The 22,511-nt window shown below is 38.2% G+C and overlaps 1 protein-coding gene across 2 annotated transcripts in view; it reads right to left on the reverse strand.

Moving 5' to 3' along the window:
- ATG10 (autophagy related 10) overlaps positions 1–22,511 on the reverse strand; it is a 191,576-nt gene that overhangs the window by 59,425 nt on the left and 109,640 nt on the right. For both annotated transcript variants that reach the window (XR_013814722.1, XM_079793234.1), the window contains exon 4: positions 4,285–4,423. Coding sequence is in view for 1 of the 2 variants with exons in the window: in XM_079793234.1 (XP_079649360.1) it covers positions 4,285–4,423 (139 nt within the window). In the remaining variant the exon portion in view is untranslated. The remainder of the gene's footprint in view (positions 1–4,284; positions 4,424–22,511) is intronic.

The raw sequence follows: 22,511 nt of genomic DNA on the forward strand, positions 1-22,511 counted from the left end.
TATCATTCTCTTCTTTGCATTCCAAAGGCCTCCTCTTGTTCCAAAGCATGAACAAGCCTCCTCCTCCTCCTCCTTGATGAGTCATGCACTGTTCTCATCCTAAACTTTCCATTATTTGTCCTTTGTGCTGGCCTGTATCTTAGTTTGGTTCATGCTGCCTTTGAGAAGAAATTATTCTTTGGCTATTTCTTTTGCCCTATTTCTCCATGAGCATCCTTCAGGCATATAACAAGTGGACAGATCTTCCACATAAAATATCTGGGTTACATTTTTAATTCTATACCCTTACTCCCTGGGCCAATAATAGAATGGATCTACAGAAAGAACAGACATTCAGTTGCTGAATGGGAGAAATGTTTCCCTCCTTATTCAAAAGCAGCCCATCTGACTAATTAAAGAAATATGTCAAAAATGGTTCCCAAGAAGAACCCATATGTCAGCCCAAGAATTAACTATTTTGAAAATGAGAAGAACCACTTGGTCTCTTTTTCAATAGAGATTGAGAACAAAGGAAAAGAGGAGGAGCAAAGAAGAAATAAATCGGAATTCAAGCTGAAATATAGAAGTCTCTAGTTATATCAGTGAAATGGGGAAAATATATAAGCTCAGAACTATGGTGAAATCAAAGCAGTAGGTGTACGTAAGGTTTTACCACATTTCTGTTTTCCATCAGCTTTTGGCCAAAGCCATGTCCCTAAAAGGTGATGGAATTATGGGGAGTAGATAGAAGCCTTTGGCATGATACAAATAATTTAAAATACTGTGTACTTAGAAAAGAGGAAAGAAAAAACAACCACCAGTGGGCACTGACATCAATGCTTTGTGAGAATGGACTTCATAAACTACAAAGCACTATTCAAATACAGGCTCTTTATTATTACTTGACAGAAATTCAAATGCCTCTCACCCACTGCTGGGTAGTAAATGGTGTGAAGCATGTCCCACTACCTCTCCCAAACCCATAATGGCAAGAGTAGTCAGGGGGAAAGGAACAATGGAAAGAACATATGTGTTCTTGTAAATCCATGTTGCCCCCTACAAAACTGAGTTCCCGTAAGCTCACGTATTAGAAATGAGAGGTACCCAGAAGCAGAATCTGTCTCAGCGTAGCTGTCTGCATAAAAGATCAAGTAAAAACATGTGTCAATATAAGTAAAACAGCTGCTCTGTTGGTTTAGAGGCCCACCTTTGAGTCTTCAGGACTTTCCATTCTCCTTAGTCAACTAATCCTATAATCTCTGAGAAATATCAGACTACAGAGTAACAATATATAGATGGTTTGGGTCCTGAGTCTCCTGGAGACAACAGCATTAATTCCTTCCATATAAACCCATCATAGCAGTTCAAATAGGGCACCATCATAAATGATTAGAAATTCCTCATTGGTTCATTCAATAAATACCTGCTGATGCTGAACCACAGTTGATATTGTGGGTATCAAAATGTCTTACTCATTTTGTAAGTACCCAATATTAATTTTCTTCTCTCTTCTTAATTTAAAATGTTAACTTCTAGTTTACCATTTCATAGGGAACAGGGAACAAGTAAACAAATAAGTCTGTTATGGTGCAACTTGTAACATGATATATAATATGATGCAATGTGATATGTTATGTGTGATTTGATATATGATACAATATGTCATGGAGTGACAAGAGCAAGTGGCATGTTAGCTGAGTCTTAGGCAATAGTTGGCCTGGTGGACACAACAATATAAAGAAATAAGAGATAATTACAGTCCAATGGATTTGCATCTCAAGAAACAAAATAAAGATTTCTTCTGGAATCTAAGCCAGTTGATTAAAAAAAAAAAGGTACTGTCAGTTTAAATGGAAATACTTATTATTTGCTTTTCCTAAAAAAAGAGAGGTATTAGAAGAAAATTCAGAGCAAGCTAGAGGAACTAATTTTTAATAGCAATCAAATGCAAAAGAAATTCTAAATATCTGTCAAAAACAAGGCTAACTCAACTATTTTTGAAGCAACAACAACAAAAAAGACCCCTGGGCAAGAAATTTTATAGTCATCCTCCTTTCTAGGTCGAACTCTTTTAGAATGAGACAAAGAAAAATCTGGACCTGGAATAAGGGGAAGATGCTAGGAATCTAGTCACCACACTGACAGAGATTTGTTTAACAAACAGATGAAAAGCCAGAGAAATCAGATATCACAAGAAAAAGGAATAGATTGAAGGGAATAAATGAAAAATCATGATTCCAGAGTAAAGGGCGATACTTTTTTAGAATACCCATTAAGTTAAGTTAGGTGGAAAAGAGAAAAGAAATCATTAGACTATGATAAAGGAAAGAACCGTTTTTCTTGTTTCTCCACAAGAAAACAGTCAGTATGCTCTCCAAAGATTAAATTTGATATTTTAATGTGTCTGAACAAGCACTAAGTGAATTCTGAAATTAAAGCATTTCTAATACTCATTCTATATAGCACAGAATGGGGAGGGGGAAGAACAAGGAATGTTTCCACACTAAGCCAATGACTTGTTTTGGTTTTTCTTTATTAAGCATAATAAAGGAAACCTTAAAAGAATGTAAACAGAATCCAAGAACGCTAGAGTTTTTGTGTGTTTTTTTAAGAAATGGAAAAGCAACATGCAGAAAAGATCTTAGGAAGTACACAAATTTCATTAAAATGTAATTGGACTTGCAGGAACAATTACTGTGCTATGCTGTAAGGGGAGCTGTTGGCACATAAGAGCAAAGCACACGTATGAGCTCATCCAGCAGCCTCGGCAAGACCCACTTCCAGCGAGAAGCAGTCATGTTTCAACACCTCCAATTCCCTAATGCTGACAAGCTAAACAACTTGTTTTGTCTCTGGGAGCTCTTCTCTGGTGATTAACTGCTTATGGTGAATACTAATTATATGAAAATACAGTATTGAAGAAGTAGTGTCCTATTTCCTCTACCTACAGCCTCGACGTATCTTTGAATCTGGAAGCTACTAGGTAAGAGCCACTGCAAACCAAAACCAAGAAAGACATTTTCCGCCCCCCTGATAAATAAATGGATCTCCCCCTACTTTTCAGTATAACACAGCTCACTGACAAGAAACCTCCTTCAACCTCTGGGCTCCAAACCAAATCGAATTACAAAAAGAAGTGAGTGTTTTAAAGTTCTGTCATAATCATATGGACAAATCCGCGGCAAGAGTTTGTGAATTAGTGAACTCTCGGTGTCCTCAATTCCCCATGTCCCATGTTGAAGATTTACCCCAAATTGTCAGTTCTTAGGAACTGCACCTCAGATTAAAATCTTCTCACCAGGGAGCCTATGAGAATTTGTTCTTGTGTTTTAAATCCTAAGTGCTTTGTTAAACCGCCAACACCGCAAAATTAGAGACCATTAAACAATATAAGGCAGCAAGTGATTAAATCTACCAAATACACATTCAAAGCAGCTTAAGCTACTTTTTAATTAAAAATAAAATATCACTGGCTAAATTCAGATGCCTTAGCTATCCAGAAAAAGTTAGAAGTCTGTTCAAAATGCAAAAGGCTGCTGATGAGACCAGATAGAGAAGGAGAAACAGAGTAGGGGGTGGACTGGGGAGGTGACTCCTTTTGTCCCTGAGCCCAGGGCTGGCAGGGTCTGGAAAGGCTGACCCGGTTTAGCTGGAGGACATGAAGGGGAAAGTCACCGCTGTGCTGCAGAGTAGGGACTCTGTGGTTGCTGATCAAATAAGCTTTATTAGCAAAGGCCTCAGAGGAGACAGAGTGTTCCACCTTCTTGGCAAGGGGAATGAGTTGAGTAACAGCATTGCAGGAAGTGAAGGCACTGGAGATGTATAGATGGCCAAAGGAAATATCAGTGCTGTATTTAAGTATAGCTTAAACTCATTGATAAATAGTTCTTGAAGCAATTATTAGCATTTGGGGGGGGGAGGAGGCATGGGGGCTTTGTGTTAATGGGATCGCTTAAGATGGAAAGAAATTTTTACTGTAAAGTTAGAAATAAATAAACATTGTAGCTTTAAGTTGCTCCTACTTGTTTAAAGTAAAGCAAAAAGGGCCAGGGGGCTTAGTCAACGCTGGGCAGGAGGCCAAGAATCTGAAGATCAGACTTATGGCTGGGATGATATCATTCACTCTGAAGTCCTGATACTCTTTCTAAAACATGAGAAAATTTACTGGTAAAACCTTACCTCACCCACAGTTTTCTTATTTTTAACTCTATTTTTTTTCTCTCTCAAGAATACTTTTCCAAGTCTGCTTTCTGCCTTAATATGTAAATGTTATGAATTTACATTTAGCTTCCAACATGGTCTTACCTAAAAAGCTTGCCCTAAAGTAAAGCACAGGCACTTGGTAGCTACAGGAATACAAGACGTGATACTCATATTTAATCACTTCGGTTGCTGCTGCGGCCTCAGTCACTTCAGAATCATCAAGGGGTAACTCTAAAGCCTCCTGAAAAAAAGCAAAAACAAAATGTTTGTCAATAAAAAAAAGAGTCCATTAACCTGGAGAAAGATGCAGTTTTCTTCTTGCAGAATAACAGTTAAATAAATATAGAACCATGAGGTAAGAAAAAGGGAGTTTCCCACATTAATGTTTATCATTTGAGTCCTGGGTAAATAGTAAAACCAGAAAACATTAGCATTAAGTAATTCCAGATTGCTTTTGAGAGACAAAGCAGCTCTGGTCATAGAAACAGGAAGGAAAAAAAAAAAGGAAAAAAGATCTATTACAACAGCAACTCTGAAAAATCTTTACTGTTCAATTTTAGCAACAAAATGATGGCTATACAAGCTACCTTCTTCCCTACCTGTGAAAGCTAAAAACATCCTAACAATTGAACAAGAGGCTGTGAAATGTCCCTAAAGATTCTATTGTACTTGCCAAAAGATGATTCATTGTGTGCTGAACAATTCCCAGTTCCATTTTGAATAAGAAAGTTATTTTGCAAGAGGCTGATTTTGTTAGGTACATTTCAAAACCTGTGCTGAATTTGTTTTATTATTGTGCTGTCTTTGGTATATTTCTACAATAAATCTTGATTTATAATAATAGAGGAGAAGGCAAATATTAATGCCAACTTAAAATGGGGTTTTGTGAGCAAAGATGGCTAGAGCCAGTTCATGTCTCACCCCATCATTCTTTACTGGTTGAATTTTTAATGATGTGTGAAGGTTTCTTAAGAATGTATCTAAACGTTTAGAAGCAATTAAATGGACATGTTGAGTCAGAATCTGATTCCACCCACATTCATTATTTACTTGGAAGAAGAATTTCCTTTGAAATTAATTTAGTAGAAGGAAAGAAGCAGGTTGGTTTGGCTCTTTGTACCTCTCATTACAACAGTAACTGCGACAATGAACAATCAGAAAGAGCTACAGGAAGGATTTCAAGCTTTATCAATATGAAATAAGGATCCCTGCGGAGATAAGTAAAGCCACACACTACTCTCCAGATCTGTATCTGCTTTACTAATTCTCCACTCACCAGCAGTTCATTGGGGGAGATAAATCACAACTGGAGATAGTTACAAAATAGTTTTTCACTAAACTCCCATAGACCCTATCAGTTAAACACAATGAATTAAATAACCAGAGAGAAATCACCGAGATAAATATCCAAATACAGAAAATTAATACAGCAGCAAGAAAGAGGTTTTTCTGTTTGTTTATTTAAATTTGCATTAGGCAAAGGTATCTCTATCTTCTTTTAAAGCAATTCTTTTAACCAAATTCTTTCTTTTTGGTCAATGATTGGGTTGTTTAGCATTTATAATTTCTTTTCTTTCTCAACATTATAAAACATTACACCTTTGTGATACAAAATAATTGCAAGTACTGCATAAATACATAAAATGAAAAATAAAATTCTTCTCGACATAGCACTTCTATACTTAAGATTTGTAACCATTCTTAGCAGATCATTTGTGTATTTTTTTCCAGACTTAAAAAAAATTTCTTGGTGTATGAATACATGCACACACATACACACATCACCCATCCAGCCATCTACCACCATTTAAATCATGCTGTGTATACATATGTTCTTGATTTGATTTTGTACTCGTGGACATCCTACCATGTGTGCCACATCAGTGCTATAGATTTTGCTTCTTCTTTTAATGGTTTTATTTTATTGCACTCTATGACTATGTCATAGTTTTGTTTTTAACATTTCCATATTGCTAGATATTTTAGGCTGATTATAATTTCCTGCTACTAAATTAATGCTGCGATGAATTTCTTAGCCCACAGATCCTCTATTGCACCTCTGTTTTCTATGGTGCAGATTCCTGAAGGAGGCATTACTGTGCAAAGGGTGTGTGTACTTTAAATTTTGATAGTGCCAATCTGTCCTCAGCAAAATGAATTCCCAGCAGAAATGTAAGAGAATGTTCTTTCCCATAGCCCATAAATACTAAGTTATTTGTGTTTTAAATTTTTGCCTATCCGATGAGTTTTTAAATGTCATTGTTTTAATTTCTAGTTTGTTGATTACTAGTGAATGTGAACATCTATTCATCTGTTTATTGGTAATTTGTATCCTTCTGTGATTTACATGTTCTTATCCTTTGCGTATTTTTCTTATAAAATTATATAAATTCTTTGTGTATCAGAAATGATAATTTATTATTGGATATCTATCTACCTATATACCCATCTCCATAGAAAAACAGAGGTGTGCAAGAATATATGACATATATGTGTGTGTATGTATATAAAATATTTTCACTCAGTTTTCTTTTAACTTCGTTTCTTATACATTTTATCATAAAGATTTATTTTACTTTTATGTAGTTACTCTGTACCTGTCTTCATTAAAAGGCCTCTGGATACTTCCCACCTCATCCTTAAAATTTATAAAAATATTAAACTCCTTTATTCTACACACATACTCACACACATGCACATGTTTTTAAATTTACATTTAGATCATTAATCCATCTAAATTTTGTTTTTGTTATGGTGTCAGGTAAGAATTTTTCCCAGATGATTTCTAATAGTCCATCTTTCCCATTGATTTTTAATGCACCTTTACCAAAAATTAGATGTGTGTGTGTGTGTGTGTGTGTTTATTCCTTATACTTTTCTATTGAGCTATTTCTCTTCTTAGACGAACACTGTCCAATTCTTAAGTAAATACAGGAGTCCATAATTGCTGCAGAAAACTACAAAAATAGACTGCTTGAGATTCAGTCCTGCTAGGGAGGATAAAATTCCTGGAAAGAATATTTTTTGTCCAAACTCAAATTAAGTACTCAGGCATGTGCTGGGGTTGACACCAGGTACTTGCAGCTGGTGATCAATTAGACATAGATCTAAATTTTCTGGAAGAGTTAGGAGGCCCAAGGGAGAGTGACAGAAGAAGCTTCTTGAGGATCCTGTTAGCTCTCACTCCAGCCACCGTTCTCACCGGCAGCTGCGTGCTTTTCTGAGATTTGAAGGCTGGAGTGTTACTCCTCCATTGGGAGTGTTGTCAGTCCCCTGCTCTAGGAAACCATCTATGTGCAAAGACAGTTTTGCATACTTAACTCATATTAAATGAATTTGAATCCTTGGCCTGTGTCGGCTAGGCTCTTTCCATCATTTGTGTTCACCTTTAAGATACTCATGCAAATATTATCCCTTGAAGTCATGCAATTTGGAAATTACAGACTTCTATATATTTTCTGCTTCCCTTTCCAAAAGTGCCAGATAGTTTTAGAACTTCAAGACTAATATTCTTGTATTATTCATCTTTGTATTTCCAGTGTCTCCAACACAGAGCTGAGAACCATAGTAAGCAATATTATCTTTATCAGTAGCACACTGTTTCCTCCACCTAAGTATACTATAACAAACTTCATAGATAATTTACCAGCAACTTCACCTCCATCCCAAGCCTGAAAAAACAAAAACAGCAAATGAAGGAGTAAAAATGCAAAAGATCACCAAAGATGATATACAAATGACAAATAAGCATAAGAAAAAGATGTTCAACATCATGAGCCATCAGGGAAATGAAAATTAAAACTACAATGAGATAGAGCACTCCATATCTATCAGAATGACTAAAATAAATAATGATACCTTCAAATGTTGGTGAAGTTGCAGAGAAACTAGATCATTTATACATTCCTGCTTGGAATATAAAACCATATACCAGTTTCTTATAAAACTAAACATGTACTTATCACAGAACCCACCAATTATACCCTTGGGTATTTATCCCAGAAAAATGGAAAAACCTGTATACAGCAGTTTTATTCAGAACAGCCAAAAACTGAAACAGGTCAGCTGTTCTTCAACAGGTTGTGGTTAAATCAGGTAACTGTGGCATATCACTCCACACTTCTCAACAATGAAAAGAGCAAACCTGACATACACAACCGCCTGTGAAATCTCCCAGGAATTATGCAATCGATAAAAGCCAATCAAAACAATAAAATACCTAGCGATAAATTTAACCAAGGAGGTAAAAGACCTGTACTCAAAAAACTATAAGACAATAAAAAAAGAAATTGAATAAGATACAAATAAATAGGCTATACCATCCTTAAAGATAGAAAGAATTAGCATCATTGAAATGTCCATACTACCGTAAGCAATCTACAAATTCAATGCAACCCCTATCAAAATATCAATACCAATTAGGACAAAATAATCCTAAAATTTATATGGAATTGCAAAGACCCCAAAGAGCCACAGCAATCTTGAGAAAGAAGAACAGATTTGGAAGTATCATGCTACCTGATATCAAACTATACTACAAGGCAATGTAATCAAAACATCATGGTACTGGCATAAAAACATACACATAGACCAATGGAACAGAACAGAGAACCCAAAAATAAATCCATGCCTATATGATCAACTAATGACAAAGAAGGAAAAAATATACAAAGAATATATTGTCTCTTCAATAAATGATATTGGGAAAACTGAAGAGATGCATGCAAAAATGAAAAGACAACTTTTTCATACAACATACAAAAATAAACTCAAATGGATTAAAGACTTAAATATATAACCTGAAATCATAAAACTCCTAGAAGAAAACATAAGCAATAAATCTTTGACATTTCTCTTAGAAATAATTTTGTTGGATATGTCTCCCCAGGCAAAGGAAACAAAAGGAAAAATAAACAGATGGGACTATATCAAACTAAAAAGGTTTTGAACAGCAAAGGAAACTATCAACAAAATGAAAAGATGACCTTGTGAATGGAAAAATATATTTTCCAATGATACATCAGATAAGGGGTTAATATCCAAAATATATAAGGAACTCATAGAACACCCAAAAGACAAACAATCCAATTTAAAAAATGGGCAGAGGATCTCAACAGACATTTCTCCAAAGAGAAAATACAGATGGCTAATAGACATGAAGATGCTCAACATCACTAATCATCGGAGAAATACAAATTAAAAGCACAATGAGATATCTCCTCACACCTGTCAGAATGGCTATTATCAATAAATGAACAAATAAGTATTGGCAAGGATGTGGAGAAAAGGGAACCCTCATGCAATGTAGGTGGGATTATAAATTGGTGCAGCCACTATGGAAAACAGTGTGAAGGTGCCTCAAAAAACTAAAAATAGAATACCAAACAACCCAGCAATTCCATTTCTGGGTAGTTATTCAAAGAAATCCAAAACATTAATTTGAAAAGATACATATACCCCTTGGCATTATTTACACTAACCAAGATATGGAATCAACCTAAGTGTCCATTGATAGACCAATATGTGAAGAAGTGGTACAAACATACAATGGAATATTATTCATTCACACACAGAAAAATGAAATTTTGCCATTTGCAGAAACATTGATGGACCTAGAGGGTATTATGTTAAGTAAAATAAGTCAGACAGAGAAAGACAAATACCATATGATTTCACGTACATGTGGAATCTAAAAAACAAAGCAAACCAACAAATGAAACAGAAACAAACTCATAGATACAAAGAACAAATTGGCCACCAAATTAAAGGGAGTTTGGGGATTAATGTGAAAGAAATTGAGAAATACAAATTGCCAGTTATTAAAATAATCATGGAGATGTGAAGTATAGCATAAGGAATATAGTCAATAACATTGTAATCGGTATGTATGGTGTCAGACAGGTACTAGATTTATCGGGTGATCACTTCATAAGGCATATACATGTCTAAACACTGTGTTGCATAGCTGAAACTAATATAATATTGTATGTCAACTGTAACTGAAAAATTAAACTAAATCCTCTTGAAACAAAACAAAACAAAAAGGTTACAGACTATATGGCTCCATTTAGGTAAGATTTTTGAAATGATAAAATTTTAGAAATGAAAAACAGAGACGATGTAATGTGGGGGGTTGTGGAGGGAAGTGTGGTTACAAAAGGGCAAAATGAGGAATCCTGTGGTGATGAAACAGTATTTTGACTGTGGTGGTGGATACAAAAACCTACACTTGTGATAAAATGATATAGAACCAAACACACACACACACACACACACACACACACACACACACACACATACACACACAAATGAGTACGAGTAAAACTGGGGAAATCTGAATCAGATAAGTGGACTGTATGCATGCCAATATCCTGATTGTGATATCATACTATAGTTTTGCAAGATGTTGCCACTGGGGGAAATTGGGTAAAGGTTACATGGGATCTTTCATGTTATTTCTTATTATGGCACGTGAATCTATAATTATCTCAAATTTTCAATTAAAAATGAAAAGGTAAGAAATAGTGAAGCAATTTGAAATGTTGTTTATTAAACAAAATTTCTAAGACCTCAGGTGCTAACAAAACAGATGGCAGAGGGATGAAACAGCATCTAAGGTCTGGGAATCGCTTTACAGCAACACAGGAAAGGGCCAGAGGACAGAGATGTGGGAGAGGCTGACTGGCCATGGGGTGATGATGGTTGAGGGTGCTTGCTGAGTCCACGGGTGCTTTACCATTGTTATACCATTGTCTATTTTGTGAATATTTTAAATTCTCCAAATTAAGATAAAAGCTTCTGATACCATGTTACAGTATGCTCTAGTGAATAATTCCGTCTAGCCAACACACTCACCTTGCAGATACACACAAGGCCCAGAAAGGTTGGAGGTTTCCCCAATGTCACCAGGTGGGTGGAGGCACAGGTAGGGCTATCACCCAAGTCTACTGACACTGAAACCATTTCTCTTTGAACAATATTACGCCACTCCTTAACCATTATTGTAGTTAATTTGGACTTAAGTTCTGGACAAATATAATGTTAACATTTTGGGTGAGTTTGATAACATGTTACTATTTTTTAATCTTTTATTATATTTTTTAAGGATTTGGGTATATTTTATATTAAGAGTTATTAGGGAAAAAAAGTAATGTGTACATTTATTTTCCTCAAAGTGCTGCTATTTTATTAAATGAGAAGATACCTGTGTTTAGGAAATTATACTCATTCAAGGAGCTAAAAGATTAAGTGGTTCACATTAATTATAGAAACCTTGATTTTATTTAATTCAATTAACAATAAGTTGACAGTGATCTCTCATTTAGAAAATCTGATATGAATTAAGCTTTGCAACTAAATCCCATTAAACGGGGATCATGCTGGAGACACTTTACAGATATTTTATTGAAAGCAAACCCAAATGGTATACTGGGCTTAAGAAATGAGATCCCTATCTCTATTTAGCCTGCAAGGAAAAGTAATTGAAGGAAGAAAAACTTTTCTTCTATCACTAAAAATCCCCATTACTATTACTGAGAAAACATAAGTAAGGAGCTTTATTCATAATACCCCTTGAGGAAAAGAGAGTCAATTTGTTTATCTTCTACCAGTCAGATCTTCAATTCAAACCTCACATTAATGGGTCAGAATCACAGCCTAGAAGCCCGAGTGGCACAGGGCAGTGCTGGTTCTGAGTGGACACAAGCCATCTAATCACAATGGAAAAATGGGCTAAGAAACAAACTTCTTGTGATTTCGCCGAGCCAACAGCCTTTCCATATATTCAGAAGTGATAAAAACCATCAAAGCCTTTTGACAAACCACTGAAAAATGAGTCCCTTCAGAAAGACGTTTAATTATTAAAACAGGTATGGTGAATTAGAAAAATAGTCTATGTGAGATTTCAGTAAGCAGGCCCTTTTTTCTTTCATGTGCTCATCATTTCACACCAAGGTGGTCTCTTCACTACCTTTACTCCTAGAATGACTCTTTTTTCATGATCTCTGTGGCTTAAGTATGTGACTGTCACAAGAGCCCTTGAGGGCATTCTTTTAGCAACTGTAAATGTAGTATCTAGAACATAAGAAAGGGTTCAACACAGGCAGCCATGTGTCTGACAGCATCTGGAGCGACCATGAAATAAGGGGTGGTCAACAGGATGATCCCAAGAATAGCATCTCAGTGAGGCTCCCCTTTCCCGGTAATATTATCACTCCTCCTCCTGATTTTATTTTATTTTTTAAAGGAAAAAAAGAGGCGCCGTTCTCTGATCTCCCAGATCCATCAGAGGGGAGTGAACTAACATCAGCGTGGCCAATGTGGGTTCCCACTGAGAGAAAGAATCTGTCTCCTGTGGGATTAAATCCTTTTCTGCAGCTTGGCAAGCGCAAGGGCAAGGCAGGAGGGAGGGGACACAGAAACCAGCCAAAGCATCTGGCAGATTTCTGGTGTTTGTATCTGGCTCCATTGTCCTCCGTAGGCCCTGCTTCCTTCAGGACTGTGCAGGAGACAGTATGACAGCTTGAGTTCAGAGCCGGGCAGCCAGCAAGCAGGCTGAGTCCAAGGTGGACTGCAGAAGAGGCTGTGTTTTAGGTTCCATGGCAGAGAGACAGTTCCCTACAGCAGGGAATAGTAATAACGCTTAATAGCACCCATCATATGCCAATGACAACTAGTTCATAAATCAGAACAAGAGATAAAAAGGCATTATGTTCTGGAAAAAAATCAGAAGGGCTCAGAAGGATTTTTAAAGGAAATGTTAGGTTCTTCTTATCTACTTCTTAAGATTCCTGGGCAGCTAAAGCAGAATTAGCAGAATGAGGATTTGAACATCAGAAATTCATTACGGAAATCATGACTAACTAAAGGAAGAGGGAAAGACTGACTAGTATACCTGGTATTCCAAGTTTCAGAATCAATCACATGTATTTCTCTTTAGGGCTACCCTTTGCATGCTACATTAAGAAAGACCAGCCTCAGTTACAAGCGTTTACAGTTTTTCTAAGCACATTCATGTACATTATGTCATTCGCTCCCCTGCTCTAGGAGGAAGGCTCAAGGTCACCCAGCAAGTAAGAAACGGCCAGGACATAAACCTAAGTCCTTGGGCTTCAAGCCCAAGGCTCCTTCACTCTGCCAAGACATTCAGATTTTGGGGGGTAGGGAATGTTAAACATATGTCCTCTCGGGCTCCATCCTCAAACTCCTGAGTGTGAACTCAGTAGTTCAGGGATGGGACTTAAGGACCCACCTTATTTCCATCATTCCGGGTGATGCTAATGCAGGGGTCAGCACAACACTCCAGGAAGCCTTGCCTCACAAATATGTAAAGGGTCTACTTTGGGAATCTTTAGTTAAGATAGCACAGTTTATGAGATGACACATCAGGAAAGCCCATTCACCAAGACTCAAAATTATGCCACAGCCAGTTTGCCCTCGCTGACTGCTCATCTACATCTCCAGGAGTATCGCTATCTTAGTTGGTCTCCTCTTGGTGGGAACCTAATGCACCTCCACTAACCAAAGACATCAACTCAGCACCCCCACCCCCAGGGACACAGGCCTTTTTGCTGGCCCTTTCCCTTCTCCTCCTGTCCAAAAATAATACTTCACGTTCTCCTCTTCCTCTGAGTTGATTAATTCTTGCTAAAGTATCAATGGCCATTAATGCCTTAGTATGTTAGTCCTTTATCAATGATGACATTCAGCAGCAGATATGTAGCAATAACCCTAATCAAAAGGAGGCTTTAAAAGTGAAATCTGGGGTGCCAAAAGGGGTAAAATTTGCACTGTGCATGTAACTACCAATGTGTAAGAGTTACCTTATACACCACTCTACATTTTAACTCCAGAGCCAGAGAACGTCTTTGTGCTACAGCGTAACTCAGTCTCCACTGGGGTTTCCTTTGCAGAGAATTAAGAAACAAGAGTCATCTTTTGTACAATATCCTCTCAGAAGTATGAACCAATTCATTGTCATCAGATTTTTCTTTTCCGTATTAAACAAGCTTTGCTCTTCTGATTTTTCTTATGTGCCTCGTTCCAGAGGTCTGCAAATGTTTTCTGAAAGGACCAGATAGTAAATAGTTTAGGCTTCGTGGGCCATGAGGTCTCTTCCATGGAGCATGAGTGCAGCCATTGGCAACATGTAAACAAACAGAGGTGGATGTACTCCTGGGAACCTCATTTATAAAAACAAGCTGTGGCCCGAGACCCGAGTATGCCCACCCCTCCAAGTCCACCTTCAGGCCTTCTTTAATGTCATTTTATTGTATTTTTATAAGTAGTAAGCAGAGCCCGTGTCTCCATTTGGTGAACTTTCCCCCTTTTCTGTTTCTTTTCTATCTTGGGATGTCACGTTCGATTTCCTGAAGGGATGATAAATTCTGAGCCTTAATAGAATGATGATAATTGAATCCAATAGGCTGAAGTTTGGCTGCAGTCATTTTCTAAAGTAAGATAGTACTCCCCTAATTTAAACAAGTGAGATTTTTAAATGTCTTGATGAATAAACTGCAAATTCCTTTAGCATATGAATAAACTTCTTTGCTCAAATCCACAAATGAGTAAATTTCACTGCCAAAGAGTAAAAATGATAAGGTCTTGATAAATAGACTGAAAGGCAAGCACCGTAGTAATCCAGAGGCTGTGGATCCTACAGCACAAGGAAACATCACATCTAAGAATGGGCAGAAACTGTTTTAAAGGAGCAAGTAAGCCATCGGCTCCTTCCCTCAAAACTTTATCTGAGGTGTGTGGCTGTGAATGGGGCTTTATTAGTTTGCTTGTTGTTGGTGTGTGTGTGTGTGTGTGTGTGTGTGTGTGTGTGTGTGTGTGTGGTGATGTTGTTTGTTTTTCGTTGTTGTTGTTTTTTACCAGGAGAGTCCTCTAGAAACTTCCAGAAGAACCTACCGCATGCCAGGCAGGCACTGCACCTATGCCGGGACAAAGACTTGGTGCTGCTTTTAAATAATAGTGTTTCAGCAGCAATGAGAACATGATGAAAATTCTCATCTTTCTACTGGGTATAAGGATACAAATCCAAATCTCAGCTAAAAATATCCAGATATTAGAGAAGCACAGTATAGTCAAAGTGGCAAAGGGCATGGAATTTGGAGTTAGACCTGGGTTCTGTCCCTGGCTTTGCCACTCACTGGATGGACAGATCACTTAATTCTTCTGAGCCTCCATTTCCTTACTTGTCATATGATGGTAATTTCCTCCCATGCTTTTCTTGTTTAAAGTTTATTAAACAAGATAAAGTGTAAAACTGTCCCATAATAGGTATGTTGATTAACTTATTCATTAATTCATTAAATGTTACAGGGTAGCTTCTATGTTCTAAGCCAGGGGTTGGTAAACATTTTCTTAAAAGGCCAGAGAGGCCCTAGATGGTTGTTCAGTGGTTAGAGCATTGGCCCATGGACTGGAGGGTCCTGGGCTTGATTCCAGTCAAGGTCATGTCCGTTGGTTGCAGGCTTGATCCCTGGTTGGGGTGTGTCTGGGAGGCAACCAATGGATGTGTCTCCCTCACATCAATGTTTCTCTCTCTGTCCCTCCCCCTCCCTTCCACGCTTTAAAAAAAAAAAGATCAATGGAAAAAATATCCTCCGGTGGGTGAGGATTAACAAACAAACAAAAAAAATGGGGCCAGACAGTAAATATTTTAAGCTTTGTGCACCTTTATGTGTCTGTCAAAACCACTTAACTTTGCCATTGTAGCATGAAAGCAGCCTAGACAATATGTAAATTAATGAGTGTGGCTTTGTTCCAATAAGATGTTATTTATGGACACTAAAATTTAAATTTCATATCATGTTAATGTCATGAAACATTATTCTTTTGATTCTTTTTCAACCATATAAAAGTTTAAAAACCATTCTTAGCTTGTATACAAAAGTAAGCAGCAAGCCATAGTCCCACCCTTGTTCCAGACCCTGTCTTAGGCTCTGGGAACAGAGGGGAGAGCAACAGACATTGTGCCCTAAAGGAGGGAGCTATGTTAAATCGCCATACAAATAACAATAAAATTATCACCACAATAAGCCCTACTCGAAAAATGCACATAGTCCCCAGGGTATATGTAATTTTGCCACATCTATAAATTTGGTGTGTGAGATTTTAAACTTTTTTTGTTTCAGCTCTTTCACATGTCAACCAGCTGTATATAGCCCTGACCCTTTTGATGTCCTACTCACGTTCCCCAAGGTTTATTTTTAGCTCAACGATCATACCATCCACCCAGATAGATTTTCAGGAACTCCAAGTTCACCAGACTGCATTATCACCTAGAACTTGTCACACCTGTCACCTGTAACCACCCAAACTTCTTCCTAACAAACTCTTCTTGCAGCCTACTAAAAAGTCCCCTTGTATGCTTAATTCTGTTAAGTCCTCCTGCCCTCAGCAATAGTTTCTCCTTGAGAATGCCCCTCAAATTTTTTTTCTCAGCTTTGGTCGTTCTCACATGTACATACATGTGTGCCATGTGTGTGGACAGAGCACGTACACATTCACTCACTCATGATTACTGAGTGTCTACTATGCACTAGGCACGGTGCTGCCCTTACAGAGATGCTGGTGAGCAAAAGAGACACAATCTTTGCTCTCAGAGAGCTTATAACTAGATGGAGGGTGGGGAAAACAAATCATTGCATAAACAATTATTTGATTATAGTGTTGCACATGCTGTGAGAATGTAAGAATGCATCTTGAGGCCTTATCTGGTCTGGGGCCAGGGAGATACTTCTCCTGCTCTACATTACTCACACACTTCTTAGCTTGTGAGTGCCCGGAGGACAGGCTTACACCTCTCTTACTCACTCAGGTCTCCCAAGCATCCCAAACAGTATCTGGCATTTAGTAAGCATTCAATCAGTACTTGTTAAATGAAATAAATAAATGGAATGAGTATAAACTGTCTGTTCCTGTTTCCATCCTATAAACCAGAGGTTGGACTGACCTGCAAACCCTCTGGGTGATGCATCGTCCACTTTAAAGACTATGCTGGCGGCCCAGACCATTGTTAAACAACATTATGAAGAAGGCAAAATTGATCTTTGGCATCCCCTACATCTAGCTGTTCATGACCTTGTTTTCCTATTTCACACAAAGCTCCCTAATGCCACCTTCCGATCTGATCTTCAGAGGAAAGGGATCTGATACATCTACCAATAGTAATGTTACAGGCTGTGCATGTTAACCTGGCCAAGAGTCTTTGCCATTGAAGGGAAGCTTTCCTGAACAGGGAAATCTCAGTGACCATGCACTTCCTGTAACAGAGACCATGACACAGCAGAGGCGTGGGGGGAGAGCGGGAGTGGGGAACAGCAGCACTAATTTCTCTGGGACCCTCAGACCTTCAGAACATACCTGTGGGTGACCACCTGCTGTGTGTACTGAGGAGAAGGCCTGTTTTGCCAAGGCTGGTGCAAAGGGCATGTGGCCATCACTAGAGCCTCATAATCTATCTCTGAGGTGACAGAAATTGCTCCTGGAAGGAACTACGTTTGACTTCCAATTGCTGGATCCCCATGTCTCCCTGTTACTAAGCCTGGGTTTTCAACCACTTTTTCTATTTGTAATGCTAATAATGATAAGTCAACATTTAACAGGAGTTTCCAAAGGAAATGAAAGAAGCTTATGCTGGTAATAGTGAATTAATGCATTTTCCTGATTACTTATAATAGTAAAGAATTATTTGCATAGAAGAAAAATGCTAATTTTATTAAAGCACTATTAGATAAGGCTCTTAGACCAACTTGCAGCATCCTAGTAAAAAATTATACAGAGCGACTGGATTTGTCAGTTCTAAACTCTTTGGAACCATTTGCCCGCAGTTAACACACTTGAAGGAAAAACCAAATCCAGCACTGACTTGTTTCCTAAATGAATTGGGGAGTTGTTGTTAAGAAGCATCTGCTGCTTCATGGCATTCACGTAAAAGCATTCTTGTGCCGCTATAACGGACTACCCAGCAGATGTTTTAGAGCACCATACCCACAGCAATACGTGTACATAAAAAAGATAAGGCACCACAACATAATTAATGATTTCAGTTCCTCTATCAATGAATTTCACTTTTTTTTTAGAATGGATTTAAAGTTGTGTCAAGAGCTTCAACTGTTAACTCAAGCAATTCACTTGCAAGAAGGTGAACACAAAATCATTTCCAGCAATAAATACAACGGGATGAAATCTGAGGGCGTGAGAAAGGCTTCTCCAGACCGAGTTGCCCTGCCACCTCCCCATGGATCAGCCGGAGAATTAGCCACTGGAGGTCAGCTTCTTTGTGGCCGAAAGCTGCGAGAATAAGCATTTTCTCTGAGACTGGGGGCAAATACTTAAAATACTAAGGTTTTTAAAATCTCAGCCAAGATGTTCACACTGACAGTGGGCTCACAGTATGGGAGGTGGGAGCAGGAAACGGCAACAGCGCCAGGAAAGCCAGGAATGTGTATCAACATGAGCAGTGGCAGCTACAAATTGGTAGCATGGTCCTCTTATTCTAAAACCCCCTAACTCTAAGAAATTTAAACACATGAAAAATGGTGGTTAGCAACCACATGAAAGTTTGCAATAATACTATCCTTTAAACTGAAATCCAGGCTCTATTTGGGGTCCACGTCTTAGGGTGGGTTACGCCCAGAGAAGACCTTGGGAGGAGGATTTGAATGCAAGTAATCTATGTGGTAAGTGATTTCAGGGGCACCCATAGGAAGTGTGGAAGTCAGGTAGGGTGGGAAAGAAAGCAGTGCATGGTACATTAGTGAACAGATTACCACGGTGGGCAACCAGGGCTGTTGCCCACTGAGAACATCCGGGACACTGTGTGGACACACTCAGAGTGGTCCCACCTGAGGGATGAGGAAGTTGAAATGTGTATTCACAAACTCCCACCTGTAACTGGTTGAGGACTGCTTCCTTCGGGTGCTGACTACTGGAATTGCAGGGCTACCTCATGCTGAAGGTCACAGGTGCAAGCATTAGAACACAAAGGAACAGGAAGTGTCCTGGGGACATGGGCGGGACTAGAGATCACTGCTGCTGATCTGGGCAAAGCCTAAGGATGGTACCCAATCCCTTAGTCACAATTCTGAAATCCAGGAATCTCTGAAAAAAATTTTTTTCTGACATTTTTTGAAAATATATTTTCTCATATGTTTGGTACCAAAACCCATTAAGTTGCAATTTGTACGTGAGACTTTTTAGTCTTTATTCTACTTTTTATCAATATTGTTTTACTAAAAATATATTAATATCTTTGAGCATGGGGATGCTGCCAAGATACCACTAGGAATGTAACATAATACAGAATTTACTTTTATAAAATTACATTACTTATCTAAAATCCCCAAAATTCTGAATTCCAAAACACAATGTGGCTCAAGGATTTTGAGAATATAGTTGTTGTTTTTTTGTTTGTTTTTTTGGTGACTTCTACTTCGGTTAGATTTGTCTTGAGCATAAACAAAATAATGCAGATAAAAGCATATTGACCTCCCTAAAAAAAAAAAAAAAGGCACTGAATAAATTCCTAAGTAATGACCATATTAAGAAATCTGGGAATAAGAGGAAAGAAGATGAAGGGGGGACGAGGAATAAGACAGAGGAATAGGAAGGAGAAAAAAGAAAAAGAAGAAAGAGAAGGCATACTACAAGAAAAACTTAAAGGCATCAATAAAAAGTGAGAGCTAGATTAAGACTGAACAAAATAACAACACAGATTTTATACTGTTATTCTCCAATTATATTATTGCCAAAATCTAGTTCCCAAAATTTTGATATAAAAAGATAAAGAGAAGACAGAGACTATGTACATGGATGAAACATATAAGAACTGCTTGAGGAATATGATAATAGACAATAATCAATACTCAAATGGGGATCACAACACACAACCAGTAGGAATAGATCATCCATGCTCTATAATCACCATCACACTCATTAGCTATATCTTACTTCTGAATCTTTGCCTAACCCATCCTTGGGCAAGAATAGTCTCCCTTCACCATTAGAACATGAGACTTCCTCCTTATTCAATTTTGGCCTAAAGTTTCTCTGTCCTAGAACATCTTTACCAATTAACCATAACAGCCTAATGTTGGACCAAATCTCCTTAACAATAAAATTTTGCAATTATTATATTTGTATGTTTAAGTCCCTATGAACTGGGCTTATTATGGAATGGTAGTTCCTAGTAAAGCTTTTAAGCTATATGAGTATTTTTATTCACCAGGATTCTCAGTGTCCTCTCTTTACCATGGTCCATCACATTGAATAGTCTTAAAATTCCCATTTAAAACATCAGAACTCTACACCTTCAAAAACTTTACCAGGAAAATCAAAACACAACTCAAATGTAAAGACCTTAAACTATGAATATCAATAAAGGTCTTGGTGATCTCATTAAATTAACATATGCATAATTTCCATATCAACCTCCTAATTATTGAGATCCACAATCTCAAACATTTTTGCATTCAATAAACATTAACTAAGCATCTCATATACCTAAGACAGTGTACTAGGTAGATTTCTTAAACCATAAGAAACAAACCCCATGATTGGTCATGCAAGAATTGTGCAATTAGGTAAGGGAGCCAAGTCATATAAGTCATATCCACAAGTGACTATACTGGTAGCCCACAGCAAATTGTGATAATGGCTGTATGAGAAGTATACAACGTTCATGGATTATAAAGGCCTTAATCCTAACTGCATCCTGAAAAGATGCGGAAAGGCTGTTTAAAAATAATCATTTAGCCTAAATAAAGAATTATTCCAACTGTTAGAAATGAGGCACAGGCTACTTCAGGCATAAATGATGGTGGGATCTAAGGTATAAGATACTGAAGCTCATGGCCAATTTAGCAAGTCACCGTTTGTCTGGAACATAACCTATCTATCTATCTATCTATATCTATATCTATGTCTATGTCTATATCTATATCTATATATCTATATCTATATCTATATCTATATCTATATCTATATCTATATCTATATCTATATCTATATCTATATCTATATATCCTATATAATAAAAGGCTAATATGCAAATCAACCAAATGGCAGAACGACCAGTCGCTATGATGTGCACTGACCACCAAGGGGCAGACACTCAATGCTCATGGCTGGAAGCGCTAAGGATGTCCAACTGATGGCTTAGGCCTGCCATGGGGGGCGGGCCTAAGCTGTCAGTCGGATATCCCCCGCAGGCTCCCAGACTGCGAGAAGGTGCAGGCCAGGCTGAGGGACCCCCCACCTGAGTGCATGAATTTTGTGCACCAGGCCTCTAGTGTGTATATATATGCCTAAGTGACTGAACGACCAAATGACCAAATGACCGGTCGACTGGTTGCTATTACACACACTGACCACCAGGGGGCAGATGCTCAATGCAAGAACTGCCCCTGGTGGTCAGTGTGCTCCCACAGCCAACCTCCCCCTGCCGGCCAATCTCCTGCAGCCGGCCAACCTCCTGTGGTCCCTCCTCATAGCCGGCCAGACCACCATCAGCCCTGATCCGGGGGGCGGGCCAGCCAACCTGCCGTGGTTCCTCCTCCCAACTGGCCAGCATCCCACAGTCCCTCCCCCTGGCTGGCCGGCCCCTCAGTCGTCTCCACTGACTGGCCAGGCCGAGAGACCCCACCCGTGCATCAATCCGTGCACCGGGCCTCTAGTGTTATATAAGAGATTTGAGATGGGATAGAATTGTTAGTCTGACATCAGATTGTAGAGGACTGAAATATGGAACTTAAAACTATATTTGACGGGTCCTGGGGATCATAAGAAAGTAGCTGTCAGGCAGCCTAACATATTAGAGAGCAGACTTTGGAGTCACTCTGCCTGGGTGTGGAACTTGATTTCACCATTTATTAGCTGAGTGACATCAGAAGCTAATCTAGCTCTCTAAGGTTCAGTTTCCTCATTTGTTCAAGAAATGGTTTATGAAGCTAATGGTAGGACTAAATGAAAGAATCCATGTAAAACGTTTAGGACATTGCTTAATATGTAAAAACATAATGCTAGAGTATTTATTATTATTACTATTATTATTATTAGTCGAGTGTTAGAGCAGTATGATTAGAGCTTTGCTTCAATAATCTGGAAATGAACTGAAGGATGAGTAGGAAATTAGAAAAGACATGGTGAGATAAATTAGAAACCTATTTAAATAGAATGATCATCAAGAGAGGTCAAAGAGATTTTTTTTTTTAAATGGTGGGGAACAGTATTGGAAAAGAAGGAGAAAATGAGAGACATGTTCCTAGAGGGTATTTATTTGTCTAAGCTGTTGAATATAAGGGGCCATAAGCAAGCCTCCA

Source organism: Cnephaeus nilssonii (assembly GCF_951640355.1).
Source record: "Cnephaeus nilssonii genome assembly, chromosome: 2".
NCBI lineage: Eukaryota > Metazoa > Chordata > Mammalia > Chiroptera > Vespertilionidae > Cnephaeus > Cnephaeus nilssonii.